The sequence below is a fragment of the Semicossyphus pulcher genome, unplaced genomic scaffold (genome assembly GCF_022749685.1).
Source record: "Semicossyphus pulcher isolate SPU_LCO1_2020_fin unplaced genomic scaffold, fSemPul1.0.p SCAF_7, whole genome shotgun sequence".
Lineage (NCBI taxonomy): Eukaryota > Metazoa > Chordata > Actinopteri > Labriformes > Labridae > Semicossyphus > Semicossyphus pulcher.
Genome location: NW_027211748.1, coordinates 5,096,690 through 5,112,631, shown reverse-complemented (window position 1 = coordinate 5,112,631; position 15,942 = coordinate 5,096,690). Strand labels below are relative to the sequence as shown.

The window sequence follows — 15,942 nt, the reverse complement described above, 5'->3', positions numbered from 1 at the left end:
TTCAGAGTCTGTACGCCATCACTGCTCTTTGAAGTGCTTTGATCCACTATATTGACGTAAATTGGGGAGACGCACGCTGGCTGTCTTGTTGTGCTAAGCATATGGAGTAAATTTCTTCCATGTGTGAAGCCCTATGAAGTAGAGATCAGTCTTTTCCAGAGAAAGGGGAAGGTGGGGAGATCCAGATGTGTTCAGCGTTCACTCCCCCCAGGCACAAATTTGTTGAATCAACCTTCTGCCGGCTCTATCAGAGAGAGATGTTTTTAATTTGTTCCCTCGTGTTTTATAGTCTCGGTGCATTTCTCATGAACCACTTTTTACGTCCAAATCGCGTGCGTCCACCCACATGTGAGTAATAGCTGCTAACAACGAGCTATTTCATCAAACGACAGCTCTGATTGTCCTCAGCGGTCCCTCCATGACTCCGCTCCATGTTTTGTGTGAGTTCAGGGCCAAAGAGGAAGCACTTTGGTTTCTTTGGCACACAGTGAGACCCCGGCCTGGCCTCCCCCCCCCAATTCAGGGAGTCAAAGTTTGCCTCTCGTGTTGCTTGTGCAAACACAGAGTTTGGTGTTTCATATAATTTTTTTCCTCCCTCGGAGAGGTTCAGAGAGGAGAGAGCCAGTTTGTGAGGCATGCTGGTGCGGTGTGAGTTGCATTTCAGCAGAGTGCAGCCTTGAAGTGGTCTGCATGTCTCAGAAAGGAAGTGGAGAGGGGGTTGAAGCTGTTGTCTTTGCAGCAGTGACAAAGTGCGTCAAATATGTTCTCTTTTACTACTTCCCCGATAGTTGTGATATGAAAGATATCATAGAGATGCTTTTTCTTGCATCAAAATCATCATGAATGGAGAGTAAAAAAGCAAAGCCAGATGGGTCTCTTTCACCAAAGGACCCTCCTCAGGCAGAGGGTTTGTGTACTGTACCTGTATGCACACACATTTTTGTTTAAATGGGGGGGGGGGGCATAGACACATCAACAGCAGGATGCAGCAGACCGCCTAGATTGCACGCCACTTGCTCAGCAGAGCGGCACTGAGAGGGGAGCATGACAGAGGGCGGGGGAAGCAGACAGAGTGGGAGGGGATTTGAAGAGTGCACGAGAGCGAGGGGGAGAGGGGCTACTGAGAGAAAGAGACTTCAGAGAGTCTGCAAACAGAAACTCTACCCTCAGTTTGTCTGAGAGTTTCGACTTCCCTGAACTTTTCTGAGGTGGTAGAGTGTAACGAGATGAAGGAGCTCTGTGTACACACCTCCCCCTCTTCCTCCGCGTCTCCCGGATGTCCTGCGGGCCAGTCCTCCGGGAGATCAAGCCACTCCGGGACCCTCGGACCTCAACGCATGGTGTCGGGGGGCTCCGCTATGGACATGGATCCTCTCCGGCCTGATTACGTGTCCATGTGTCTGTTGGCAGATGAGTCCTACCAGAAGCTGGCTATGGAGACCATGGAGGAGCTGGACTGGTGTTTGGACCAGTTGGAGACCATCCAGACCTACCGCTCTGTCAGCGACATGGCCTCCAACAAGGTAGGATTATTCACTTCTTATAAATTATCATGCATATTTGTACAAACAGTGCATATGTGAAGTTCCACGCAAGTTTTTGCATCCATATGTCCAATAATGTGACTCTAAAATGGTATAATTGTCAATGCATCTTGCAAATAACTCCACGTTTTTGGAATATGAGAACCACCAACATTGTTTTAGTTTGACCACATTTTCTAGTCAGTTTAAATGTGCACGAGGTCAATGCACCTTGGAACTTTTTAATCTCCAAATTGAAAGTTTAAGAAGGCATCATGTAAACACTAGCGTGCTCTTAAAGATTGATATTTACAAATTTGTCTTGCAGCGTGACTTGTACCCTTAACATAGTGCATTTCCTGTTCTTTGCACTGACATGACGATCACCATAAGACCTCCTAAGAACACAGCACACCCTCATGAGCCTCTAATAGCTGATAATCTAATAGCTGCTCAATATAGAGCAGTTATTCTCATCACTGCATGTATTTTTTAACAGGATGTAAATGGACATACTATTGCTGTTTGACGACCTGACTGACTTGTGCACGGCTCTACAATTGGTCCTTGTTGCTGCGTGGTTCTCAATTTGCACAGTGTATGCAAAATGTTAATTGCCTTTTGCCACATTGACGCACTTGCAAAGTAGCAGCCGTTCTGTGGCGGTGCATGAGCTGGCTTCATCACTTTATGGATCTCTTGTAAAAAAAAAAGTATGATCAGCGCCTTGTTTGCATATGTGATCACTGACTTCCAGGTATCTTTGAATAGTAAACATGTAAAGCATTGTTCAGCTCTGAATTTTCCTTAACTTATTCAAACTAAACGCACGGCGTGTTACACAACAGGGCTGAGCTGCAGATGGACATGCTGTATGATTTTAATCTGCACAGAGACATTTGTCATTTTTCGTACTGTGTTGTTGGTGTTTGCCCCGTTGTCAGTTAAACATCGGTCCACTTTCTGTGGTGACGTCATCACTAAAGGTCACATCTAACTCTCTGTTAATCTTAAACTACATTCTGAACTAAAGGAAACTTCATTCTATACGCTTTTTTTTCAACATTATTCAAAAGTAAAAATAGGTACATTGTGCCGTATAATCATTGCTCTTTAATTTGCTCAGGCTGCCAATTGCAAGCAGTCTCCTTTCTTATAACTCTTTCACTAGCTATGTAGCAGCAAGGTCACATTTGTCTTTTCATTCATGTCTGTTTTTAAACAAGGGAAGCTACAGTACAGCAGCAGAGGACAATTTGTGCTAAAGTTGTAATGGTACAAACTTCCTGCTCTGCTAACAAATGTGCAAACACAATATTGCATGTTATAATACAACATTTTGCTAACAAATGTTGGCTAGCTAACTGTAGGGGATGTAGCACTGGCTGGCACTGGCTGAGATAGATGGCTAGAAACTAGGGCTGCATGATTATCACCAAAATGATCATCACGATTATCTTGACTACTATTGAGATCACCATTATTAATCAAGATTATGTATTCATTAACAAACATTTTTTTTATCATAGTTTCACAATTAAACAAACAGAGCAAAACTTTCAGCTCTGTGTTGTGCTGCATTCAGGCGCATGTACAAATTTTGCATGAAACTAAAACTTAAATTAGTTCCTTTACCTGAATTTGGTGCATCTTTGCATTGGTGCATCATGGGTAATTACAGTGCGTCTTTGGAAGTTGGGTGGATAGGGTGATGCAGTGTACAGTGTTGCTGACTTGACGCTGGAGGACGGGGAGAAGAGATGTTATCCCTTGGCCTTTATCACGCCTCACTTTGTGCTGTTTTTTAGGTGGGTTGAACAAGATAGTTGCGTTGCTTGGCGGCGCAGACGCAAACATTTTAAATATATTTAAATATACATAAAAAATATCGCCATCAATCGGGAAAAGCCAAAATCGTGACGGGGATTAATATTCGATTTATTGTGGAGCCCTAGCATCAACTGCATTGCCCTGTATTCTGTATGTTAATGGGATAAAAGGACAATATTCTAGTTATTTATAATAGTTTATTGTAAAGTATTGCAGGCGCCCCATGTAAAGAGGCTACAGTCCTCGTCGCACTGATCGCAAGTTCGACTCCCGGTCTGCCGATCCATTTGGTGCATGTCATCCCCCACTCTCTGCTCCCCACATTTCCTGTCTCTCTTCGGCTGTCCTATGAATAAAGGATAAAATAAAAAATAGAAGAAAGAATAGAAAGAAAAAAGAAAGAAAAAAAATTATCCTCAATGAAAAACATCTAGTGCAGTAATGTATGCCCCACATAGAGCCTTTACAAAAAGAAGTACTGGTAACTCAAATGTATTTTTATTAAGAGCATGCAGCCATGCTAACAGCTCTGTAGGCTGCACTTAGACCCAGCAGTAGTTTTAGCTAGATGCTAATGTTAGCGTGCTGGCATGCTCACAGTTACAGTGGTAAAATGCTCCTGCAGTCATAATGTTTAACATATTAAGCATCTTAGCTAAGTGTGTTCGCATGCTATAATTTGATATTTAGGGGATATGTACAATTGAGCCTGATGGGAATGTTAGCTTTGCAGATATTTATTTGTTATGACCAGAGTTCTTTTTGACCTGATGATGAAAATGTTTGGGAACTTACAGGAACACCACTTTTTCATCCTGAGTGGGGCATGACTGTGTGTACCAGATTTAGTTTCGATCTATCCAATTCTCAACAAGAAATCTCACTTGGAAAATCTTCTTGGCACCATGATGACTGTATCCCGAGAGAAGCCTGTTAGCACCCCTCAAAAGAAAGTATCCATTCTCATCAGTTAACAGAAACATTCAACATGTTATTTTTAATCAGAAGTGTCAGCTAGCTGGTTTGTTTGATTCAGATACACATTGTGCTACTTTACGACTCCTCAAAGCAGCTGTTTGAAACTAATGACTTCCCTTTGCTTTGATGCAAATGAAGGATCGTCCGTCCATATTTCTTTTGTGTACAGCTCAACTAAATTACTATACATAGTACACAGTGTTACTCAACCCCCGCAGACAGTGGAGACAGTATGGCGGCGTCGGATAATAAACACCCAGGGTGGCGTTGTCCGTTTCCGCCTGTATTCTACTCTGTGGTCTGGGGGAGGTTTTGGATGGGGAGGGGTGTGTTCAGACCGTGACGGGTGACTGTGACCGTGACACCAGCTTCCTGTCTCTTTACTTCCCGTGCCCCCCGCTGCACCCGCTCCTCTGCTCCCTGGTTACCAGACGACAATAGTGCTGCTCCTTCCACGCAGCCAGGTTGATTCTTTACAGACAACCGCGTCACTGGGACCGCCAGGACAATGGGCGCAAGGCCCTGCAGGCGCATAGCAGCACAGCCGCTCGGTCAGCCAGGCCGGGCACATTGTTCGCTGTGAGTCAGAGTCCTGTCTGTATGACCCAGCAGCAGCACTGAGCATTGTTGACCAATACTGTTCTTTAAAAGAGCGGAGGTCAAGAGTTTGTGATGTTCAGATTGAGATTCGTCAGAGGGCTGCATTGTTGTGCAATAAACAGGAATAGCACGAAATCACTTATTGGTCCATTCATCTTTTATTGCAAAACTGTGCTCATATGCAGTCTCATTATGCACCGTTACTGCACGTCAGTGTTTGATGCTTGATTCTGATTGGCCACTGAAGGTATTCTAAGGTCTGTTATTTCTCTATAGCTGCACTGCTGCCAAACAGGGAAGTAGCTGTGATCAGTGACTCTGGAGGACTAACTTTAATCATATCAATCTGCCGAAGAAGATTTGTAGTCTGTGCTTTTACTTTTGGAAAAAAAGACAATTAAACAGCGGCGAAAATGCAAAAGAGGTTAAAAGACAGAGAAAACTGAAGCTACGGCAGCGAGATCTGCAAAACTGAAGACGGCACGTGAAGTAAACACAGAACACAGTACGGGGTGTTTAAAGACGGTGGATGGAAAAGAAAATGTCAACAGACTCTGAAAATGACGAGGCGGAAAACCTCAGGTGCTGTGCTGATTCCTGCGGTCCCGTTTATCTTGTCTTACTTCTCCTTCAGTGTAAACGTTCAATTCAACGTGAGCAATAACAGACGGCTTGTTACTGCCATGGAAGCAGCTCCAACCGTGGAGTGAAAGGGACTATTTTTCCAGCTTATTTCCAAGGTCAAATTTTGGGTCATATTGTGGATTTCATTAGTAATCAGCCGTGTAATAAGCATCATAATGCACAGTGAGCGGGTTGTTATAGCGAGACGAACCCCTTCAGAGTGAGAACAGTCCCTGTCAGGCCTCTCTGTACGTTATCCTGTACTTATTGCAGCGTCTGCAGGCTTCCTCTCCATCCCAGCGTTTACATGACGTGATGTTTGACAAAGAGCCTGTTTCTCTTCTGAACCAGAGAGGATGTAATTGAACCCTCCATCAAACCCAAAGTGTCTCTACTTTCAGTGTCCAAGGCTACAGGTGTATCCGGGTCTACCGGGACCACACACCCTGCTGACCGCCGGCCCGGTCGCTGTGACCTCAGAGCCGGGCCGGGTGGGGGGGGGGGGAGCTGCTTCCCTGCCCCCCCCCACTATCATTAGCCTCGCCACACTTCCACGCTGAAGCTGGTGACGGCCTTGGACAAACACCGCCATCTGAATCCAGTTAGAGGAGCGTAGGGCGCTGTGGGTTAGCGTGCGAGCGAGCCCCCGAGCGGGTCGGAAACTTTAACTCACGTGTGGTCACTTTGACTTTGAAGCGCCGCCGTCTTCAGAGGGGAAAAAATGACAAAATTATTGAAACAGATGTAGCGGTGGGTTTGTAGCTGCAGCACGGGTAATGGACATTAAATTATAGTGTTTTCATTCGGTTTGACTGAAGCTGCAGTCGTGATTATGGGGCCTAATTGTAATTAAAAAGCTTTACCTCTGTAATCTGATGTTATCATGGAAAATACCCTGGATTGAGGAAGGTGGATATGAAACCTACTTTTAGTACAACCCCCATCTTACCTCATTTTGTTCTACAGCTTCTAGGAAATGTCTTTCTAGTGTTTCTAAGTTGTGAAACTGGCTGATCCAGTGTGTGTTTGCTCAATAAACAGCCTCACACGGACACCAGAAGTGTTGGATCACTACGGGTTTTGTCACATTGCACAGAAAACTAATGCAATATGACGTCAAGCTGTGCAATCCCATTTCTGTCTTTGCCCTTTTTTAACCCAGGTCAAAGTGTGCCGTAAGATCTGGTCCCAAATCCAAACATGTAATCAGTGATTTTCCTCCTCAACACGTCATCATTACTTTCTGTTTAACTTGTTGTCTGGGACTTTTCAGTGACGAGCTCAGGTATGTTAGTAGTTTGTCGCCTCAGGCTGTGTTAGGAAGCTGGATGTCTACCAGTAAGTGACTTCAGCGAATTTCTCTATCAAGTTAGAAAAGGGGAAGTGGGCGGGGACGCATGCTCGGGCCTGTGCTGGAGGGAGGAGCCATCGATCTGTGGAGGCCAGCCAGTCATAGTTATCGCTATACGTTTCCTGCCTGACTCCACTTCACAAAAGACTGTAAAGAGAGAGGAAGCAGGCCTGACTACTGCTCGAGAAACTTTACAGGATTCATATTTCTTTTTTACTCTGGTTGTGTTTTGGTTTTTGTTACGTGACAATGGGACTATGTTGTTCTGAAAAGCAGGAGAAGAACTTTGAGATGATGACAAGTTGGAAAAAGGTAAGAAAGTTTCTGAGCTGCTGACATTGTGCTGCAGAGCGTGATTTATAGAGTTGGCCCTGAAGTAATGCACATCTAAATCAAAGTTATTCATATAAAATAGACTTTTTTACTCATTGCTTTTTTTATTTTGCTGCCATGTTTTAGATGTTTGCTGTAAGATTCAGGCCTGTGAGACAAACTTTGGGCATATCAGTAAAAAAACACAAAAAAACATAAATCAGCACTTTTTCTATTAATTTAGATTAGTTAAAAAATAAACAGTGGTTTGGCTTACACCCAAGAATATCATCTACATTGTCACAGCGACTCCAGTGTGCACCTATTTTGAATATTCAAATGTCATGACGCATCGTTTTCCTGAGAACTAACGATAAGCTGACTTTATGTCGCTTCTTACCAAAGAGCAGGTTTGTTCTGACCGAGCGCTAACGTAAAAGGATGTATGAGTTATCGCCACGCGTTGGGTAATCTATTCTCCTGAACACAGACATGTCGTCACGCTGTGAGCGCACTGCCGTGTGTCTGAGCTGAACTACATGACCCGGGGTGACTGACTTGTGGGTCTGATTCATCTCCAGCAGGTCACAATACTCTGAGCTGTTCTGCCGCTTCTAAAGAATCACTTAGAAGTTTCCCTTTGAATGAAATGAAGCCGTCTGATTCAAAGCTCACATTTTTGTCCTTACGAGCTCGCTTTGATTATTTTACAGAGCGCCTCTGGCACGCGGTGTTTCTGTGTGCAGCCAACGCTTTGAAAGTGGTTTTCAAGTTGCACAGTGAAGTAGATGTTAGCCGCCTGCTTGACAGCTATTAGACAGCTGTTGAGACCAGAGAGGGTCCGCTTCTGCATGAGGAGGAAAGAAAGGCTGATTCTTTTCTCTCTCATTGTTTGACTGCTTTATAAAAACAGGAAATTAGGATCACATTTGATTGCACCATTATTCCATTGAACTCATTATACAGATTAGGATGTGGTTTGAATTAGAGCTTCACTGCAGCCTGAAACAGTCTGTGGTCGACTTTTTACAGCCCAGCTGTGTCAATCCAGAGCACACACTTTGAATCGAATGTGTGTATGTATGCGATGTGATGCAATGTGCTCAGAGCGGGGACCACCGTGAGAACGATGGAGAGAGAGAGGGGGGACCACGTGACTCTGTTGCCATGGCGTTCAGGTTGTCGTGCAATTGGTGGTACACTGGTGGGCGGCAGACTGAAAACTCTCATCTTTTTGTCCCCCATCGTCTCCAATTGTGTTTGTTAATGCGTAAAACTGCTGCAGCGAGACGGGAGACACGCTGTTTTTCTTTTTGGAAGATGTTGTTGACAAAAGTTGAAATTAAGAGCAGCTGGATTTTAAATGTTCTGCAGCGCTTGCGGACTGAAGTGTGCACAGAAGCTTATGTCTCCAAAAAGTAAACCCAATCTGGTCAATTAAAGCCCTGCGTCTCCTCCGCCATGTGATAAACGCTGGGGTGCTTTGAAGCCTCACATTGCGCAGTATGCGATGGATCTGTTCTGCATTACTGAGCAGGGGGAGCGCATGGGGAAGGGAGGAGGGGGGTTGAAAGAGACAGTGGGAGGGGGTTTGCAGAGAGCAGGAGGAAGAGAGAAAGAGAGAGAGATAAGGGGGGAATCTCCAAACTCCCATTTTCTGCAGTGCTGTGCATGGCTCAGTGTTTAGGGAGGGGAGGGAGGCAAAGAGAGAGAGACTCTATCAGCCTCTCTGCCACAGGGGACTCTACAGCGAGAGCGCACCCCCTCCTCCTCGTCCTCTCCGTCTTTCTGCATCCCTCCTTTCCTTTCTCCCTCCGTTTTACAGTCTTCCTCCCTGTTATGCACAATCTGGGCTCGGGAAGGCTGGATTTCCCCCCGTCGTGTCACCGGATAACGTTTGGATCGTGGTTCAGAGAGGCGGACGGAGACGGCGTGAGGCAGACAAAAGGAAAAGGAAATATTGATTGCATCCAGGGGGATTCCATCAGTCTCGCTGGAGGCTGGGTGAACCTAGAAAACTGAGTGCGACGCAATGAGGAGGCTCATTTTGTCGGGGATGTAGTGCAGGGGGCTGCCGCAGCCCCTTCTTGGACGGTTCAGCTGGGGCGTTTTTTACCGCAGTCGAGCGTTGGAAGGCAGGGAATTGGTGGCGCTTTGAGCTGCAGGTTGCGGGGCTGAGCGCAGCCTTGGGGGTCCACTCAGAGAGGAGCGTACAGGGCTTCTGCTGGGGAGCGCCAGGGGCTCAGCACAGCTCAGCACCATGCCTGAGGCCAACTACCTGTTCTCTGTGTCCTGGGGATACATCAAGGTGTGTCCCGGAGGGGAGTGGGCATGGATGGGACAGTGTGTGTGTATGTGCATGTGCGTTTGCACGTTCTGTATAATCACTGATAATCTTTTCACTGCAGCTCGTTAATATCTCAGATCTTCTACAATGATTTTGCAGTTTTTTGATTTAAACGTGTTTGATTTAAAGTGGACTGATTCTGTCGTCCTGCTCCCGCTCAGAGACAAAATTGCACATTTTGTGTCCCAACAAAAATGCAGCACAAACATTACTCTGTTTATTTTACACTGTATTTTGTTTGTTGAAATATGAGGCCGTCAAGCCTCTGAGGACCAAGAAGACATAAACAGGACCTTATATGGCGCATCAAAAACAACAGAGGCCATGTTCTCGAGGGACATATTTCAGTGGAAAATAACAGGAAATGCTTGATTCCTCTGCTCGGAAACAGCATTAAAATGATGTAATGAACAAGTGTTTACTTTAATAAATCATTTAAACTCATGCGTCTTTTATCTTTGTGCCTCCAGTTCAAGAGGATGCTGAACCGGGAGCTGAGCCACCTGTCTGAGATGAGTCGATCGGGCAACCAAGTGTCTGAGTACATCTCCAACACCTTCCTAGGTGAGCCCTGCTGCACGCACAACGAATCACACACACACACACACACACACAGAGTGAAGTAAGCTCTGTGCCACTACAAAATGTAAGTCTTCATTGCAGTCTGTATGTGGCAGAGGTTGAGAGGTCACTTAAAGCATGTGCTAAGTACCTGGTCTGCTTCAGTGCTCTCAAACCAGTCTGATCTGGTCTGGAAGACACAGAGAGTCCCCTCGCTCTGACTGCAGGGAGATGTAAGGGGAGGACAGGGGTGGGGGGTGGGGTGTACTCAGGGAAGTCTCCCCTCTGGAAAGATAAGGGGCAAAGAGCGGGAAGGAGAGGGAGAGTGTTTGTGTGTGTGGTGACATCAGGTCCACACAGACGCTGCATAATTCATCAGGAGGACGGCAGCAGTGTTTCCCTGACTCTAAAAGCCCCGCAGCCTTTTGTGACTCACTGCCAGCAGAGCCAGCCGGTCTGCCCCTCAGGTTTACCACCTTCCCATCAAACTCAGCACCATCATGCGCACAGACAGGCAGCTCATCAGGGCCGTGCGCAGACCGGTGCCCTGCATCTGCTCGGAAACACACCTCCACCTTCCTGCTCTTGGAGGAGAAAGAACTTGAAAGGGAAGAGTAGTGGTGCAGATTTGTGACGCTCTGATAGAAGAGGTGCGCAGAGAGGAACTCGGCTCGTCTTTGAAGCTTTGTGGTTTTGTTGTCGTCTGCAGTGCAGCTAACACCTGTCAGGTGTAGTGAGATCACTTTCTTCCTGTGCTTTTGTGAAGGAGGCGGATGAGGGTTTTTTTCCCCCTCTCACTGCGGTGTGTGTGGCGCACAAACACACACCGGGGGAGTCTTGTCAGCTGCACAGAGCACCACATGCACCAAACAAACCTGCATACGTACTGAGAAGTCGTTGGGGCTGAATATGAGGCAGTTTTCCACAATTCTGTGGATTGTTTTTGCAGCGCGGCTCAGTTTCTCAGAATGCACGGGCCACTGGAGCATTTTCTGATTTCATACAGACTTCAGAATTTGTTTGCACCCCTTTGTACCTTTCCGCATTTAACAGTGTGTCAACCTGGAATTTCTGATTTATTTGGCCTTTTCACAGTTTAGTAACAAGTAAGAGGCGTCCAAAAACCTGAAGGCTATTGGTTACACTTGATCTTACTTACAAGTTTTACAGCAAAGCAAATTCCTAATTTTATAATACTATGTAATACTCCCCCTCCCACTTTAAAAGTATGGACTATTTTGTGTTGGTCCATTACATTAAAGCCCAATATAATCCATGTTCATTTTCAGTTGTAGCAACACAAAACACGGAGAAGTTCCAGGGGGGTGAATACTTATGCAGGACACATAGCATGTTAGTCTGATTATGTATTTTATCATTTTTGATAAAAGTTTACATTTTTGAGCCTTTTTAGTGTCAAGAGAAATTAATGTGCAGTTGAAAACAGGAACTGAAGGACTGCCTGCTAATTAAAACTTAGTCAGCGCAGCTTTAACGTGTTGTCACCTAGGTGTGAGAGGTCAGCTGTCCCCTCCTGTTAACTTTGTTCATTCAGTGCAGAGCTGGAGACGCAATCCAACATCCCCTCGCCCCGTCTGTTTTCTCTGGAGAAACTGAAAAACTCCTTTTCTTAATCCGCATCTTGTGTCTTTTCCCTGCAGACAAGCAGAATGAGTTGGAGCTGCCGTGTCCGGTACCTAAGTCGAGGGAGAGGAAGAGGAGGCAGGGCCATCATCATCATCACCAGCAGCAGCAGCAGCAGCAGCAGGGTGGGATGATGACTCAGATCAGCGGGGTGAGGAAGGTCAGCCACACGCCCAGCATCTCCGGAGGCACCGGCAACCGCTTCGGGGTCAAGACGGACCAGGAGGAGCTGCTGTCGAAGGTAAGGGATGCACAGATGATGAAGACAAAAAAAATAATGTGCCTGGATGAGACGCTCACGGCCCTTTCTTCTGCTCTCTAACAGGACCTGGAGGACATCAACAAATGGGGCTTGAATATCTTCAGAGTGGCCGAGCACTCCCATAACCGACCGCTCACATGCATCATGTACACCATATTCCAGGTCAGTGCCTTCATCCTCCTCTTATTCCACGTTATCATCAGTAAGAGGAAGTGTTAAAGCGTGAAGCAGACACACACGTAGAGCAGACGTGAGGCTCAGCCCACGTCAGCATGTACAGTATGTTCAGCTGTCAGCGCCCCGACAGGAACATCTGCTAGAGGGGCATTAGCAGCTGACATTGATTTCTGGCTGTGAATCATCCTCATTTGCAGCCTTTTCTGCACTAAGTGATTCACATTTTATGGTTTGAGAATAGATTTAAGGTCAGATCGCTTATCCACTGACGTATACGTTGACTGTAATCCGCTCGGAGTTTGCTCACATCTTCTTATTATTGTTGTTTTTCTCATTTTCGTCCTCTTGTGTCGCATGCAGGAGCGAGACCTGATGAGGACGTTCAAGATTCCGACGGACACCTTTGTGACGTTCATGCTGACCCTGGAGGGACACTATCACTCCGATGTGGCCTACCACAACAGCCTGCACGCAGCCGATGTAGCTCAGTCCACACATATCCTGCTGTCCACCCCCGCACTGGATGTAAGCATCTTTTCATGCACTACTTTTAGCAACAAGGAAGTGGTTCAATTAAAAGTTAGCTTTTTTATATTAAGTTGTTGATACTTAAAGTTTGGCACCCAGCCCGCACTTTTATCTCAACCTATTTATTATGATTTAATTAGCTTACTGGCATTAGCGTCACCAGCACTGGCATTCCCCTGAAACTGCATGCCGGAGAGGATGACACATGCAAGGATCGGCCTCAAACAATCGCCTGATGCTTCACCCTGTTCAGCCAGTTTATTTCCTGCGAAGCTCATCAGTTTGTTTTCTTTCTCTGTCTCTTTGAATGCAGGCGGTTTTCACTGATCTGGAGATCTTGGCGGCCATTTTTGCTGCGGCCATTCATGACGTAGACCACCCAGGAGTGTCCAACCAGTTCCTCATCAATACCAGTAAGTCCTCCACCTCCACAGTTTATTTAGCCTACATTAACAAAACAGGAAGTAATATTTGCATGCTTTAGAGGGATCTGTCTGCAAATGTTGTTGCGGTAGTTACCTAACAGAAGTTATAACAGCTAGAGCTCCATTTAATGTCATCTTTCCCTCCTCCTCCTGCAGACTCCGAGCTGGCGCTGATGTACAACGATGAGTCAGTGCTGGAGAATCACCACCTGGCCGTGGGCTTCAAACTGCTGCAGGAAGACAACTGCGACATCTTCCAAAACCTCAGCAAGAAGCAGAGGCAGACGCTGCGCAGGATGGTCATAGACATGGTGAGCAAACGTCTAGTTTGAGCCTTCACAGTGATGTTTTAAATGCTTTAATGCTTCAAGTCTTACATCATTTTCCGTGTCTTTCTCTCCTCCAGGTTTTGGCAACAGACATGTCCAAACACATGAGCCTGCTGGCCGATCTGAAGACGATGGTGGAAACCAAGAAGGTGACCAGCTCTGGAGTTCTACTGTTAGACAACTATACAGACAGGATGCAGGTAAGATGGACCCTCGTACACATACACAGTGTGATAACAGTCTGAAAGATGCAAGATGTTTAATTATTCATGTCCTCTGCAGGTTTTGCGTAACATGGTGCACTGTGCCGACCTGAGCAACCCCACCAAGCCTCTGGATCTGTACCGACAGTGGACGGACAGGATCATGGACGAGTTCTTCCACCAGGGAGACAGAGAGAGGGAGAGGGGGATGGAGATCAGCCCCATGTGCGACAAACACACAGCTTCAGTGGAGAGAACACAGGTACAGAACACACACACGTCCAGCTCCAGAGATAGTTCAAATTAATTGGTATTGTCTTCATTTTTACTGACATACCTGTTTGTCTCTTCTAGGTTGGCTTCATCGATTACATCGTCCACCCTCTGTGGGAGACCTGGGCCGACCTGGTCCACCCCGACGCCCAGGACATCCTGGACACGCTGGAGGACAACAGGAACTGGTACCAGAGCATGATCCCGCAGAGCCCCTCCCCTCCCTTCTACAGCAGCGACGGGGAGGGCGGCCCGCACGGGGAGCTGGAGGGACCCGTGCCGAGTAAATTTCAGTTTGAACTGACGCTGGACGATCAGAGCGGAGACGGGGAGAGCGGGGTGATGGAGACGGGTGTGACACTCCAAGACCATCCCTGCGATGAGGGCGGGGTAGAAATGGTGGCGCACGACGTCTCGCCGGAGGAAACATAGCTGGACTGACCACGTCGTTAGAGCGCAGCTGGTTTTTGCTGTTTTTGGCTGAAATATTTTTATTGCAGTGGAGAAATCCTGCAATCTGGCTCTTTGGAGCTGCCTGGCAAAGAGGGCCTGTTTGAATGTGGGGCACCCCTGCAAACGAGGATGGGAAACCCTGTGGCAGTTTGTTTTTGAGCCGCCTCATAGGGAGCTGGAGGAGAGTAGCGTCTGCTCTTTAAAGAAGGGACTACTGTCGGACTGAAGCGGCTGACTCTGCACAGACAAAGATCTGAAGTGGACAATGTGTATCCGAGTACTTGGACTAGTGAAACTTCCAATCTTGCACTTCAGGACGTTTTTATGTTCATTCAGATTCTTTGTATCGTGTCGGGATTGGATGACACCTGTTAAAGCGTCCAACCAAAAACTACTGGTTATAACCAAGTAGTTTTTTTATCACTTGTCTAAAAGAAAAAAGTTGTGTGCCTTTTTTTTTAACAACCGTGTCTTTTTGTAAGTGTTTTTATAATTTATTGAACACATTCATGTAGCTGGAAAATGTGTCAAATTTTCTACCAAGCGGACGTAATTGTCTCACACAGTCTTCCTGATGTTCCTGCAATAGTATAAACTTGTTCTCCCAGAAGTGTCCGGTGGATGTATTTCTAAAAATCAGTTGACTTCCCAGCACAATTTGCTCTTTGTGGTAGCGGAGGACAAAAAGAGAGCATCAATAATTTCCAGAGAAGTAGACATGCTAAACCAAAATAATGATTTAATTTGATTTGTTCAACTGTTTTCCAACTATTCATTCCATTAGCAGATTCTGTAGTTTTGAGTCTAAAAACATCTAAAGATTAAAAGAAAAACTCCAAAGATCCTGTAAAGGGAAGCACTTTGATGATTTCACTGCCACCTCTGAAGTCAAACTTCCAACAAAAAGCCAAAACTAATCGATCCCTGCATCTTCCTGTTGCTAGATTAAGAGCGTAGGCGTATTAATGATTAATATATCTTAATTATTCACCAAAAATCCCCTCTCTGTGTTTCATGTGGAGCTCTTCCAGCATGTGAAGTCTGTTTCCTCTGTGTAACTCCCGGCTTCATTAGCTCACTCACACACCTGTTGTGGTTAAAAGCATTCCTTATTCGTGAATTCACCGTGACTCATTCTGACCTTTTGAATGACTGTAAGACTGTGTGTGAAAAGAGACACCTGTTAGCTATAAAATACATGTATCCTGTAGTTTTTATTCCAGCACTTTGAATAAGCCGACAGTTCAGCAGCTGGTTGCTGATCTGTCCAACACTACCTTAAAGGTACCACGTGTGAGGTGCAACCTTCAGAGTAAAAGACATTATCGTGTCACGACATGATATATATGTATGCGCGTGTGTGTGAATGTGTGTGTGTGTAAGTGGTCACAGAGTTGCACAGTCTCGCTGACCCTTCAGCTGTTTGTAACAGTCTATTTATTATCTTATTCTTGTATAATATTGGTATTGATTGTTAATATTCCCTGTATATTTGTTATTATTTATATGCACTACCACACGT

General features: G+C 45.8%; 1 protein-coding gene across 1 annotated transcript in view; it reads left to right on the top strand.

Moving 5' to 3' along the window:
- LOC138611191 (3',5'-cyclic-AMP phosphodiesterase 4B-like) overlaps window positions 1-15,200 on the top strand; it is a 49,419-nt gene extending 34,219 nt beyond the window's left edge. The window contains exons 7-16 of the mRNA XM_069684165.1: window positions 1,411-1,523; window positions 10,036-10,129; window positions 11,788-12,011; window positions 12,096-12,194; window positions 12,570-12,734; window positions 13,051-13,150; window positions 13,319-13,473; window positions 13,569-13,691; window positions 13,774-13,956; window positions 14,049-15,200. Of these exons, the coding sequence (XP_069540266.1) occupies window positions 1,411-1,523; window positions 10,036-10,129; window positions 11,788-12,011; window positions 12,096-12,194; window positions 12,570-12,734; window positions 13,051-13,150; window positions 13,319-13,473; window positions 13,569-13,691; window positions 13,774-13,956; window positions 14,049-14,399 (1,607 nt within the window). The 3' untranslated portion in view covers window positions 14,400-15,200. The remainder of the gene's footprint in view (window positions 1-1,410; window positions 1,524-10,035; window positions 10,130-11,787; window positions 12,012-12,095; window positions 12,195-12,569; window positions 12,735-13,050; window positions 13,151-13,318; window positions 13,474-13,568; window positions 13,692-13,773; window positions 13,957-14,048) is intronic.
- The last annotated feature ends 742 nt before the right edge of the window (window positions 15,201-15,942 follow it).